The sequence below is a fragment of the Lemur catta genome, chromosome 19 (assembly GCF_020740605.2).
Source record: "Lemur catta isolate mLemCat1 chromosome 19, mLemCat1.pri, whole genome shotgun sequence".
Classification (NCBI taxonomy): Eukaryota; Metazoa; Chordata; class Mammalia; order Primates; family Lemuridae; genus Lemur; species Lemur catta.
This window is the reverse complement of record NC_059146.1, coordinates 27,684,743-27,697,900: the sequence shown is the minus strand read 5'-3', so window position 1 is coordinate 27,697,900 and position 13,158 is coordinate 27,684,743. Positions and strand designations below refer to the sequence as shown.

Genomic DNA, 13,158 nt, shown 5'->3' with positions numbered 1-13,158 from the left:
GATGCAGCTTATTTTGAGGGCCTGGGCTCCATTTCCTGGCTTAGTGACCCAAGCTTCACTTCTTCTAGGGCTCAGTTCCTCTCTCCTTGAAGTGGATGAATGGAACCAGTCTGGGGACTGGGTGGGAGCCTTAGGGTAGGGGCAGAGTTGGGCAGGGGGAGAAGCTGAGCAAAGCATCCTCCGCTTGGCTTTGTTTGACAAAGGAGGACTTTCTGGAAGTAGTGCAGGCACGATGTGTGCAAGGAGGCAGAAAGATCTTGGGGTGGGGAAAGGGATGTTCACACGGCCTCCACAGTTCACCCCACACATTACTTGTTAGTTAACTAAAAATTTGACCAACAGGCATTCAAGGGCCTCCTGATGTGACATGTTACCCATGTAGAATATTGGCAAAAACTATTAAAATTACTCTCATAATAAAGAAACAGTCGGACACATCCAGGTTACAGAAGACTCCATGAAGCAAGCGGAAGGTTGCTTTCAGTGACACTCCAGAAAATGGAAGGCAGCAAACACTCCCAGATTAAAGAAGGCTCCAGAGACAAGAGAGACCAGAGCAGCCAGTGCTTGACCCCGGATGTCCCTGAGACCGGAAAGCAAAAACGCTCTGAAGGATGTTACTGGGAGAACAGAGGACATTGGAAATGGGGTTTTAGACAATATTGCATCAATGTAAACTGCTCAGGCATGCTAAGGGTCTTGTAGCTAGGTAGGACAAAGTCCTTATTCTTAAGAAGGTTCTTGCTGAAGCACTTAGCGGAGACAGTCACAATGTCTACAACTTCTTTTTAAGTTTTAAGAATATTTTAAAAGCGTGCGCTATGTGTGTATAAACAAATTCAGCAAAATGTGAACAGTTGGTGAATCCAGGTGAAGGGGATAGGGGTGGTCATCGCCCTATCCTTGCAGCTTTTCTGTAGGGTTGAAATGTTTCAGAATGAAAGCATTAGGGAACAAAAAGAAACTGAGAGACCTTGGACCACTTTGAAGACAAGTGGGATTGGAGGTTCTTAACTGTCCCTACCCCTCCTGTGTGGGACCGGGCTCAGGAATTAGATATGGAGAGACATGGGGGACAGTCCCAGCCCAGGATGACTGGGGCAGAGACAGAGGTAGGGATTGGAGGTGGGGAAACGCAGAGGGGAAATATTTGTTTTTCACATGATTAAGGAAGTCTCAGGGAGAGAAGTGTGTTTCGTGGAGGATTTATCTCCATGGAGGAAGTATTTACCCTCAGGAAGGAGTGTTTATCTCCATGGAGAAAGGCCCACACATGTGCTAAAGGGTCTGGCTCTGTCCTCTCTCCGTAAACTTTCGGAACAAATTCTGGCATGATCTGGGCTGCCCATACGTGGTGAACCCATGGGCCTGTCAAGAAGGAGAAAGCAGAAAGAGTCAGGGAAACTGTGCACTAAGGGACCAGAACTGATTCTAGCTTGGCCACATCCTGACTCAGAGGCCTCGGGCAAGCCCCTCTCTCTCTCTCAGCCTCTGCATCCTCTTCTATAAGATGAAAGGAATCTTCCCAATTATTGCACCCAATAGCAAAACAAAAACAAACACTACTACAATAAAACCCAGTCCTGGCAATGCTACAAGTGAGTGCCTTAGAGCGCTTTACTGTGGCGCTCGCTCTACCATAGCGTTTATCGTTGTTGGCATGTCTGTTCCTGTTACGGAGTTGGTATTCACAGAACTACAAATGCACCCGTGCGTGGTGTAGGAGCTGGCCCTTGGGACCAAGCCTGTGTCCAGCGCTGGAGTGGACGTGATGGATCTCACCTAGGTCCCCTGGCCAGCTGGCGTTGGCTGACTGGAGAAGCGCCCTTGCCCAGCAGGAGCCCCTTACTGAGGAGGCTCCACCCCAAGCTTCAGCCCAAGAAAAGCACTAGAAGCTATGTGCATTAGAAATGCTAGCAGCTGTAACAGATACATCATTAAGCTACAATTTCATGGTTTAACATGATAGATTTTATTTCTCATTTGCATCATGTCTACATGGCGAAGTGTGGGTGTGGGGAAAGTGTGCTCTGCTGTACTCAGACATGCAGGGACTCAGGCTAAGGGTGGCTCTGCAGTCTCTGTGCCCCCAGGGTCATCCTGATGCCAACACCCAGCTGGTACGTAGGGGAAGGAGAATGCACGGCTGCTTCTTAACCACTCAGGCTCTGGAGTGACCCGAGTCAATTCTGCCCACGGTCCATTGGTGGGAGCTAGTCGCATGGTCCCCCTAGAGGCAGGGGAGTTGGGAAAGGTGGGCCCTGGCTGGACAGTCACCACCTAGCATGGATTTTTGCTGGGCAGAGATCTCTGCCACATGGTATGCTCTTGGACAAGTTATTTAGCTGCTCTGGGACTCAGTTTCTTTACCTATAAAATTGGAATTTTTTTTTTGAGTTGGAATCTTGCTCTTGTTGCCCTGGGCTAGAGTGCAGTGGTGTCATCATAGCTCACTGCAGCCTCCAATTCCTGGGCTCAAGTGATCCTCCTGCCTCAGCCTCCCGAGTAGCTGGAACTACAAGTGTGTGCCACCATGCCCAGCTATGTTTTCTATTTTTAGTAGAGATGGGGTCTCGTTCTTGCTCAGGTTGGTCTCAAACTCCTGAGCTCAAGTGATCCTCCCACCTCGGCCTCCCAGAGTGGTAGCATTACAGGCATGAGCCACTGCGCCCGGCCAAAATTGGGATATTAATAGGATCTCCCTCAGTTGTGGCCATGCTTGAATGAGCACTGGGACCAGGACCTGGAACAGAGTAGGGCTCACATGTTACCTTTCTTCTTCGTCATTTGCTGAGAACCTACTTAGGGGTGTAAAATGCTGTTAATCCTCGTCTCGACCTACGAGATGCAGATTAGCTCAACAGCCCCACCTCCAGCCTTGGCATTTGCCACTTGAAAGCAGGACTCCCAGGAAGGCTGCTTAATATGCTTAGTCCTACATCAGTGGCCCTGCCAGCCTTTCTGCTCTCATCTCCTGTCACTCCCTGTCACTCTCCCTATTACCCACTGCAGTCTAGCCACCTGTGCTCTTTCTAATCCTCACCCAAGCCAAGCTCCATGCCACCTCAGGGCCTTTGCACCTGCTCCTCCCTGCCTGGAGTGTGCTTTCTGCATGTGTTTCCAGGGCTGCCTCTGTCTTTTCCCTTTGCCCGCGGCTAAAATGCCACCTCCCTGAACCCCATCTAAGCTGAAACAGCCAGTTCATTCACACACTTTCATGTCGCCCAGTTTTTACTCTCTGCCCAGCACCTAGAACCATCTAATATTTTCAATGCTCATGTATTTGTTTCATATATGTCTGTCTTACTAGGCTGTGAGCTCTGTGAAAAGCCGCAACCTCATTCTTCTTTGTTTCCCTGTGTCTCCGGCAACTAGGATGGTGCCTGGCACAAAAGAAGCCTCCGGAAGTGTTTGTTGACTAAAACAAGACATTTAATTGAGCACCTGTGACCCTAGGAGGCTCTTTGTCAATGCTTCCTTCATCTCTTCCAGCAGGGACACTGCTTCAGGCCATGCACAATGGCGGAGGTGCCACTCCCCCAGCAACAATGAGAATCGCTAAGGAGGGGCCAAGGTTGCCACACTGCACGACCTGAATTAACTGCGGGGATGGCTCTGTTGCCGTCTTTCCCTTTCTATTCATTCATTTATTCCATCAACAAGCATTTACCAAGCATCTACTACATGCCATGTAGGGGGTGTAGACACAGTAAGAGATCAGACAAATATGTCCCTGCCTGTGTAGCAAAATAAGAAACTTCACAAATAAAGATGGAAAGTGTAGAGATGTCAAAAATAAACATATAATCACAAGTTACATATTCATTTCTCTTTCTCCACTATGCTTGCTCTCGTCATCTGTCTTCTGCCTGTCCTCTCTCTGTCACATACACCCACCTCTTCCCTCTGTCGTCCCTGGCAGACACCCCTCATTCCCTCCTGTCTCCCTCCTACCTATCCAGTGTGCTAGAGCTGGTTTGTATGGGCCTGTGAAAGCCGATGTTAAATAGCTGGGAACGGTCGATAGCTTAAAATCAGACACGTTGGGAATATTTACACCACAGGAACAGGCCAGCGTGACAAGGCAGGGTTTGCTGGTGTTTTTCTGAAGAGCTGGCTTTCCAGCCCCCACTGCCCCCACCTGTTTCCAGCAAAGCAACTTTGCTTTGTCAGGACACATCTTCATTCCTCAGCCCAGACCTGGTCTCCACTCCCACCTCTCCCCCTGCCACACCTTAATCTTTCCTGGTGGCAAGGAAGTGGGGCTCAGGGCCCACGCTGTGCCAGGAGGGGAGAGGACAGAAGAGGAAGCCTGAAAGAAAGTCACGAAAGGGGAAAAGGAAAGGAAAGCCACATAGGAAGGAAAGAGAAAGAAGAGGAGGAGCAGCCGGGGGAGTGCAGGCTGGGGCAGGAAGAATGTGGGGACCAGCCAGTGTCCCCTGCACAATGTCCTCACAGGCAGTTGGGCTGTTTTCCCACCTGACGCCAGAAGGTTGCCATGGCGCCATGAGGGGTTAGGAAACTGCCTTCTCAAACTGCTCTGAAACAGGGTGGGGGTGGGGACCCATGTCCCTGGGCGCAGGGGCCAAGAGGGCCAGGCATCCCGACCAGGGGGCCCTGGAGTCAGGCTGCCTCAGTTTCTAATTGTGGGGGGAGCTGGGGCCTGGACCCCCCGGGTCTGAGGGAGGAGGGGCCCTGGTAGGCAGGCCCTTCAAGCAGTTGAGACTTGGTTTAGCAAGACCTTTCCCTCCCCACCCTCCCCTGCTGGCTCAGGGACGTATAAAGGGCTTGTTTCCCGGTTGAAAGAGCGGTAGGGAATTTTCTGCTGCACACTGGTCATGAGCTCTGCCCTCCTGCTGGCCCTCCTGGGGGTCACCTTCACGCTGCCAGGTGAGTGAGGACCCTGACCTGGAGAGGGTTTTCCTGCAGGAATGGAGGGGAGCTCTGCTGAAACGGATTTGGTCTTCCCACCCCAGGAGTGCAGGCCCTGCTCTGCCAGTCGCTGACACAAATGTCTGTGTACAACGTGTCGGACCTGCCCCACCAGTGGATAGTCGCTGAACAGAAAGAATGTGACCGCAGCTGGGGTTGCCAAGACACGCTGATGATCATTGAGAATGGTGAGAAGGGCCCTGCCTCCCGTGCAGGGTCGCAGGAGTCCCCTCCCCAGCAGGTGCAACCCCTTGGGGCCCAGGCGCCTCCTCTCCAGCCTCTCACCCCAAGCCACGATGCAGCCTCTTCCTCCAGGACCCTGGAGTCCTGATCCCACCCCACCTGCTGCCCTCTCTCCTCAGGACCACAGGTGTTGGTGGTGATCAGCAAGGGCTGCACTCAGGATGAGGACCACAAGGTTCGTGTCACCGAGCACAGGAAAGACCCTGGCCTCTCTGTCATCTCCTACACCCACGGGTGCCGCCAGAAGGACCTCTGCAATGACCTCTCCAACAGCATGCTGGTCTGGGCCCCGCCCCTCCAAACAGGTGCCTGCAGGAGGAGGGCCCCCGAGGAGCAGGAGCGGGACAGGGAGGGGGAGGCAGGGGCATGGCTCACTGGCTCCTTCCCTTCCTGAGGGCCCCTTGGCCCCCTGGCTCCCTCCTTCCCCATCTCTTCTGCACTCACTCCCGATCCCTGCCACCGCCCTGTCCCCCGCCCACCCAGGGCTCCCCTGCCCAGCCTCTGCTGACAGTCCTGGAGCAGCAACCTGGACTGAATTCTCATGTGAAACCACCAACCACACACTCTGGCGACCGTCCTAACCTGGTCATCGAGGGTTCTCCTTTCTTCTGTACTGTTGGATTAGCTTCACCAATGCCTCCCAGAGGGCTTTTGCATTTCCTGTTCCTAAGTCAGATGCTTTGTACCTTCCCACTGTCCATGTCGGGTGCTGTAATAGAGTTTGGGGTGGTGTTTTGCGCTTCTCTTCCCCGGAATAGTTTTTGAACGAGAGTGTCTCGGGTTCCTTAACTGTTTAGTAGGACTTGCAGGTGAAGCCGTGGGCTCTTTCCAGGGGACCCCTCCCTGCCTTGACCAAGGAGTCTGTGTCCATGTGTAGCCTCAGAAGGCCAGACTTCCCCGTTCAGATTCGGTCGGGGTTTAGACAAGGTTCCCCATTCAGACTTGACCAAGGCTGTCTGTGTGCAGCCTCAGCAGGCCCAACCCCCGCCCCCCTGCACCTCAGCACCCCCTTCCCTACTCAGCCCCGGGTGCCTCTTCCCAGACTTTTGTTTTTGTTGTTGTTAGAGACAGGGTCTTGCTCTGTCACCCAGGCTGGTGTGCAGTGGTGCGATCATAGCTCACTGCAGCCTCCAACTCCTGGGCTCAAGCGATCCTTGTGTCTCAGCCTCCTAAGTAGCTGGTAACTACAGCTGTGTGCCAGGATGCCCAGCTAATTTTTTAAAAAATATTTTAGAGACGGGGTCTTGCTATGTTGCCCAGGCTGGTCTCAAACTCCTGGGCTCAAGTGATCCTCTCAGAGTGCTGGGATTACAGGCGTGCGCCACTATTCCTGGCCTCTCCCCAGATCTCATATCCCCCTCACTTCCTATTTCACTGGCCTCACATCCCTCATTCCCCACACCCGGGCTATGCGAGAGGAGCCAGAGGAAGGGACATTGGGAGATTGTGGGCAGCAAAAGCGGGGTGGAGAGAAAGCATCTGATCCAAATCCAGAGCCCTCTCAGTGTCCCCTCAGTCTGTCTGTCACCTCCCCAGCCCCAGGGTCCTTGCGGTGCCCAGTCTGCTTTTCTACAGACAGCTGTGTGGGGGCTGGGACAGAGGTCTGTCCCCAGGGGAGCACACACTGCTACAATGGAGTCCTCCGGCTCACAGGAGGTACGCCGGGAACATTGGGGTCCCTCTGGGGGCTGAATGGGGAAGTCTGGGACAGAGATCTGAGTCTCTGGGGAGCTGGGGCATGGGAGGGGCCCAGAGGGAGGGGGACCTGGCTTCCTGGGGCAGTGTCCCCTCTGAGGGTCAGCTGGTCCCTGCAGCAGCCTCGCTGCCCCTCCCTCTCCCCTTCCTCAGGGGACATCTTCACCAAAATGTACGTCCAGGGATGCATGGCCCAACCAAGCTGCAACCTGCTCAATGGGACCCAGGACATTGGGTCCATAGAACTGAGGGAGAGCTGCGATCTGAAAGGTGAGTCCCACGCCTGACAGCGAGGCTGTGCCCTGCACCGCAGCCCTGGGCGGGATGACCCTGGCTAACGTATGGGATGTGCAAAGGCATCACACCAAAGCCAGCAGCCACATGTCATTTAGGTGTTTACTGCTCACTCAGGTGTATGTGAAGTGAGGCGACTCTCCGGATGGGGTGCCGCCAAGCAGTGTCCAGCTGAAGGAAAGAAAGAAAGGGTGTGTGTGTGGCCTGGGGCACAGACTATAGGACAGGAGCCCACTGCTGTGGGAGGTTTGAATGTTGCCAGGCTAAGTTAGGGCAGCCTGTTGGGGAGTGGGCAGGGGAGGAAGGTCAGGGTGCAGGGTGGGTTGGTTTGCATGTGACTTTATGCGTTGGGGAGCGCTGGAGCACCTGCTGGTTCTTCCAGTGCTGTTTCCACACCCTCCTGACCTTGGGTCACCCTGGGGCTCCCACTTCCTCCTGACCACCCCACGCTCTCTGCTGTCCTCATCCCTCCCCGACCCGTGGCACTGGAGCCCCCAGCAGGTGTGCCTACACAGGAAAGAAAACCAGAGGGAAAATCCAGGGTGCTTCAGGGGAGACAGGGAAGGCAAGAGTTTGTCCCCACTTGCCCAGTCACATGTGGCCCCAGCAGAACGCTGGAAGGATGGAGAGTGCCATGGGGTTCTCAGTAAGAGGGGCTTTGAGGCAAGGGGAAGCCGAGGTGGGGAAGGAAAGGTCAGATAGGAGTCCCAGCTGCCCTGGGGCAAGGTCTTCCCTGTTTGTGCCTTGGTTTCCTCATCTGCCCATGTTGCCCTAACCCTTAGAGCTTCGCGGAGAGAATTGAGTGAGTTCAGTAGGCATTCCTCTTTGTTTGGAGCTGTCTCCCTGGCTAGACCAGGAGCCTGAGGACAGGGGCTGCGAGTCACTGACACCAAGGTTTCCAGCTTGTGCAGCATAAGCGCTGGCTCAGGATGGGTGCCCAGGACGTGCATGCTGAAGTGAGATCAGGCAGGACCCCAGGGTCTCCATGGAGACCCCAGATGAGTCAGACCCTGTCCCTGCCTAGAGGTCCTCCAGGACTAGGAGGGGGAGATGCCACGGACACATTGGTCCTGCTTGGGGTGGTCAGGGATGTGGTGGTGGGGGGATGCAGGGCCTGGGGATGCTCAGAGGAGGAAGAAACTGATGGCCTGGGGGTGGGAGCTGAAGGAGGGAGTCACAGAGGAGGTGACATGTGAACCCATGTCTTAAAGATGGTAGAAGAGGAAAGGCACATTAATGGGCAGAGGGAACAGCATGTGCAAAGGCCTGGAGGTCGAGTGAGCCTGCTATTGCCCAGAAGAGCTCATCAAGAAGATGGGGTGCAGCTGGGGTTGGGGGTTGGTTAGAAGTTTTCCAAATAGACAAGGTGGGGGTGGGGGTGGAAGGGGAGCTATCTAAGCAGAAGGAAGAGAAGGAAGAGCTGGTGGGAGGCCAAGGGGGCAGGAAATGGCCTGGTGTGTCTTGGGAACGGACACGGTAGGCAGTGGAGAGGTAAGAGGGGGCTGGGGGTGGTCGAGCACCTGCAAAGCCAAGCTGAGGGGGAACTTCCTGCCCAGGGCAGGGGAGCCATGGAAGGTTGTTGAGCAGGGAGGGGCAGAGTCTGAGCCATTTATCTTTCCTTTTGACTAATGCTGGTTTTAGTCATCTGGCCCTCATCTCTGGGACTAGATGACATTCTTAATCCAGAAGGTATTTCAGAAACTAAGCAGACATGCCACACACACAACACACAATGCACACGACAGACACACATACATCACACGATGCCACATACACAACCACACATCACATGGCACACCCACGCTCCCCCATCCCGCCGACATAACACACAGGCATCACAGACTGCATACACAACACAGTACATGCAACACACACCACACACAAACAAAACACAGATACGCTGAACACACCACGCCAAACACACACAGCAAACACATACCACATACATCACCCCCACACACACCACGCAAGCACATCATGTACATAGCACACGCCTCTCACATCCCACGCACATGCCATACACGTACACTACACAAACCACACAAGCCACATAAAACACAGCTATCATGCCACAAATAAACGTTCTCAATTTATATCCGTATCCGGCTAGCGTTCAACATCTCAGCCAGATCTTGGAGGATGCTTTTGCCTTCCCTGGTTAAGTTCAGTTCAGCAGTTTGGCAAATATACAGTGAGCATCACCAAGACCAGGTGTCAGAAGCCAGGGGTGCGACGAGGTGTCAGGGAGTGAATGGGGGGTAGAGGGGAGGAGCTCGTGAGCAGTCGGGTGGAGAGGGCCGTGCGCACAGGGTGCCTGAGACTGAGACGGCCGGGGCTGCAGCCCATTTGAAGAACCAAGGAGCTGGAGCCGGTAAGGCCCTGACTGCCCACCCGAGGAACAGGGCAGTGGTCCTAGTGAGAGGAGTTCGGCACCTGGCAGTTAAGAGCCTGGTGTCTGAATCAGGGAGACATGGGTTCAAGTCCATGCTATGCCCCTGGACCAACTTTTGAGTGTCAGCACCGTCTGAGTATCAAAAGTCTCAATGTCTCATTGAACATCTTTCCCTGGGCTTGGAGAAGGGGTTGGATGGTGGTTGCAGACACAGGGAGGGGGCAGATGCAAAGGCCCTGAGGTGGGCGTGTGCCCGTGGCTTGTTCACCAGGAACCCTGCCCGGGCGCTCAGGGGACAGCCAAGGCCTCACTCCTTCTAGCCCTTGGGTTTTCTTCCCTGTGGGCCCCTGCTGTGGCCCATTTTGGGCAACCCGTGCTCTTGCCTGCCTTGAGCTATTCTACCTCCCTGGAGTGCCCTTCTCTCCCACACTTACTCCCTGACATCTTGTTGGCCGTGGCCAGGAGGACAGTGTGGACGGAGAAGAGTGCCAGAGGTAGGGGACAAGACACGTGGATGGGGAAGGAGTGGAAGGCCCCATCGTGCAGGAGCCCCTGTGCCATTTTGAGGACTTAGAATTCTATTCTGAGTGGGATGGGGACCTACTGGAGCCTTTGGAGCAGAGGAGTGACATGAGCTGACTTACCTTTAGTGAGCATCCCTCTGTTTGCGGGTGGAGATCAGAGTAGGGGGAGAGCCTTGGGGGTGCAGGGAGAGCTGCGGAGAGGCAGGGGCCAGCGGATGGGGCTTGGACCCAGGTGGAAGCAGCGGAGGTGGTCCCAGTGGCTGGGTTCTGAAGATACCCTGCAGCTTAAGCCAGCAGGATTTCCTGAAGGACGCCACATGGGATGAGAGAGACAATTGTCAAGGATGACAGTGATGTTTCTGGCTTGAGCAACTGGGAGAAAGGAGCCGCCATTGACCAAGATGAGGAAGCTGGGGCAGGGGGTGGGCAGGGTGGGGACCAGGCTTGGGGGAGAGGAGCAGGAGCCACAGTTTTGTCATCTGTGAAGCAGGTAGATGAGCGGCCCTCCTTGGTGGAGCTGCTATGAAGGTTACAGGTGTTGGTGGACGCGAAGTCCCCAGCCGAGGAGTTTCTGCACAATGGGACACGTCACCGCCGATCTGCGATGGCCTTGACAGAAGGCCGAGGCTCGTGGCTTTCACACTAGACTCCTGAGGGCCACCGGGACCAGGGTAGCTGAAGATGGTCTTCAACACCCGTCTTCCCCACCACTGAGCCCAACCCCAGCCCTAAGGAACCAGAACGCCTCGTTCCGAGCCTGGTTCTGCCACTCACAAGTTGTGTGATATCGGGCAGCTGCTTGACAGTGAGGATGATGATGATGACAACACCACCTACTTTGTGGGTCGCCGTGAGGCCATGCAGACGAGGCGAGCTCCTTGGGAAGGTTAAAGGAGCTACAGCAGCTCAGTACGTGCTAGGCACTGAGTCTTTTTGTTTGGAACATTGGGTTTCTCGGTAAAAAGAAACATGGTCTCAGGCTGCCTTCCGTATTATCCCGATGAGGACCTTGTAGCCCAGACAGGGAAGTGGAGACCGGCTGTCCATGGCTCTCCCACCCGCAGGGAGGGGCAGCCTTCCAAAAAGGGAGGAGGGCCCTGCGGTGTTCAAGCAGAAACAGGTGAGCAGTGCAGGTGGGGGTTAGACTTCCGTGTCCCTTCTAAGTTGAAGACTGAGGGACTCTGTGGCCAGGCCACCTGGAATGTGACTCAGAATGTGATCACCTTGCCTAGCATGGGACCTGGAGGGACAGACGTGGCGGGTTCCTCCTGATGCAGACCCTGATGATTTCCTCTCCCCAGATTTTCTGACCTGTAAGCGCGGGCTCAAGGCTATGAGTGGGAGCAACTTGACTCATGAACCCGAGTACTGGGACCCAGAGTGGATCGAGCTCTGCGATGCTGGGCAGGTGTGTCAGGAGACGCTGCTGCTCATAGACACAGGTGCGTAGCTGGGCGAGAGGGCCACACACCTACCCCGTGTTCCCTGCAGCACCCCAGGTCCTGTCCCCTGAATTTCCTGCTCAGTTCCCCTCACGCCTGAAGTTCTCAATCCAACTCTTCCTCTCTGTGTGCCTTGGTTTCCCCAAAATGAGAACTAAGCACCACCCAAGCCATGGTGATCAGGGGACCTGCATCCGCCCTCTGCCTGGGGGGCACCGTGGAATGCAGGGAGTCCCGCTCCCAGTCCCTCCTGCTGCCCTCGGAGCCACGCTCTGCAGCCCAGCTTTCCCTCTCTCACCCCCTCAGGAACCAGGTCAGCCCTGTTGTGGAGCAAAGGCTGCGGCAGGGCTGGGGTTGAGGAATCCCAGGCCACCTCCATACATGCCGGGCCCCCTGGGGTGTTCATGGCCTCCTATACCCACTTCTGCTCCTCCAACATTTGCAACAAAGCCCACAGCAGCAGCGTCCTGCTGAAGTCCCTCCATCATCCAGGTATGGGATCCTCGGGGCCCAAGGTGGGTGGTTGCAGTTGAGAGCAGAGCTGTGCACCCCCAACCTTCTCTCTGCTCCCCAGCTGCCCCTGCCCTGGGAGACCTGCAGTGTCCTAGCTGTGTGAACATCTCTGGATCCTGCTCTGAGAACTCCACCAACATTAAGTGTCCTAGTGGCACTACTCATTGTTATGATGGTCACCTTCATGTCAAGGGAGGTGAGTGCTGAAAGCTGGATCCCAAGGATAAAGGGGCCTGGGGATCTGGACCCCTGGGTCTGAGGGGGAGGGGCTGGGACTGGACCGCTGGGTCTGAGGGGAGCGGGGCTGGTTCTTAGAAAGGTCGGTGTGCTGTACTTGGTGTCCTGTCTGACTGGATCTTCTCCCTCTAGGTGAGTTGACCACCAAAGTGGGCATTCAGGGCTGCGTGGCCCAACCTTCTACCTCCTTGCTGAGCCACACCAGGAACATTGGGGTCTTTTCTGTCCATGAGGATGAACAGGATAATAATGATTCTAATAGTAATCGTCAACTCCAAAGTGGTGCTGCCCCTGCCGCCTCCCTCGCTCAGATCGTGGGGCTGGGGCTAGCCCTAGCCTTTTGTTGTGGGGGGCTTTGTCTTTCCCGCTAACTCCATTTCCCCCATGAGTCTTAACCCCTGCTGACCACCCAAACCCCACCCTCCCTCTGACCCCACAAGCTAATGGCCTTGGACAACAAATTATTTTTCCATCCTCCCTGTGAATTATAGTCCCCCCAGCACCCAAACACGTGCTACCACCTGATGATAACATAGGGAGGGCCTGGGAGCAGCTGAACTTGCCTTATGGGAGAGGAGACATTCAAGGAGCGGCCACATGTAGCTAATAATAAAGACCTGCCCTTTCTCCAATGCTGGGATGTCTCTCTGGGAGGGCAAGGATGGGCTCCCAGAGGTCTGGCACGGGGTAGGAGAGGACTGTGGTGAGAAAGTCACCACCGAAGGCCCGACCTTCACTGGCCTGGTCCACACGTCCATTCCAGCTTGGGTGGCGGCAGAACCTCCAGGGTGCTGCAGCCAAAGGTATTTGGGTGTCACTCTGGGAGGGGACGATGCATCGAGACCAGTGATGCTTCCACCCTGGCAGTCAGGGTGACAGCACACAT

The 13,158-nt window shown here is 55.0% G+C and overlaps 1 protein-coding gene across 1 annotated transcript; it reads left to right on the top strand.

The window, feature by feature from the left end:
• The first annotated feature begins 4,758 nt into the window (after positions 1-4,758).
• Positions 4,759-12,886, top strand: CD177 (CD177 molecule). Its single transcript, XM_045531558.1, has 9 exons — positions 4,759-4,890; positions 4,977-5,120; positions 5,295-5,480; positions 6,712-6,831; positions 7,024-7,140; positions 11,382-11,522; positions 11,829-12,014; positions 12,097-12,231; positions 12,405-12,886. The coding sequence occupies exons 1-9, from the start codon at positions 4,839-4,841 to the stop codon at positions 12,641-12,643; spliced, it is 1,320 nt and encodes a 439-aa protein (XP_045387514.1). The 5' UTR covers positions 4,759-4,838; the 3' UTR covers positions 12,644-12,886.
• Positions 12,887-13,158: the final 272 nt, after the last annotated feature.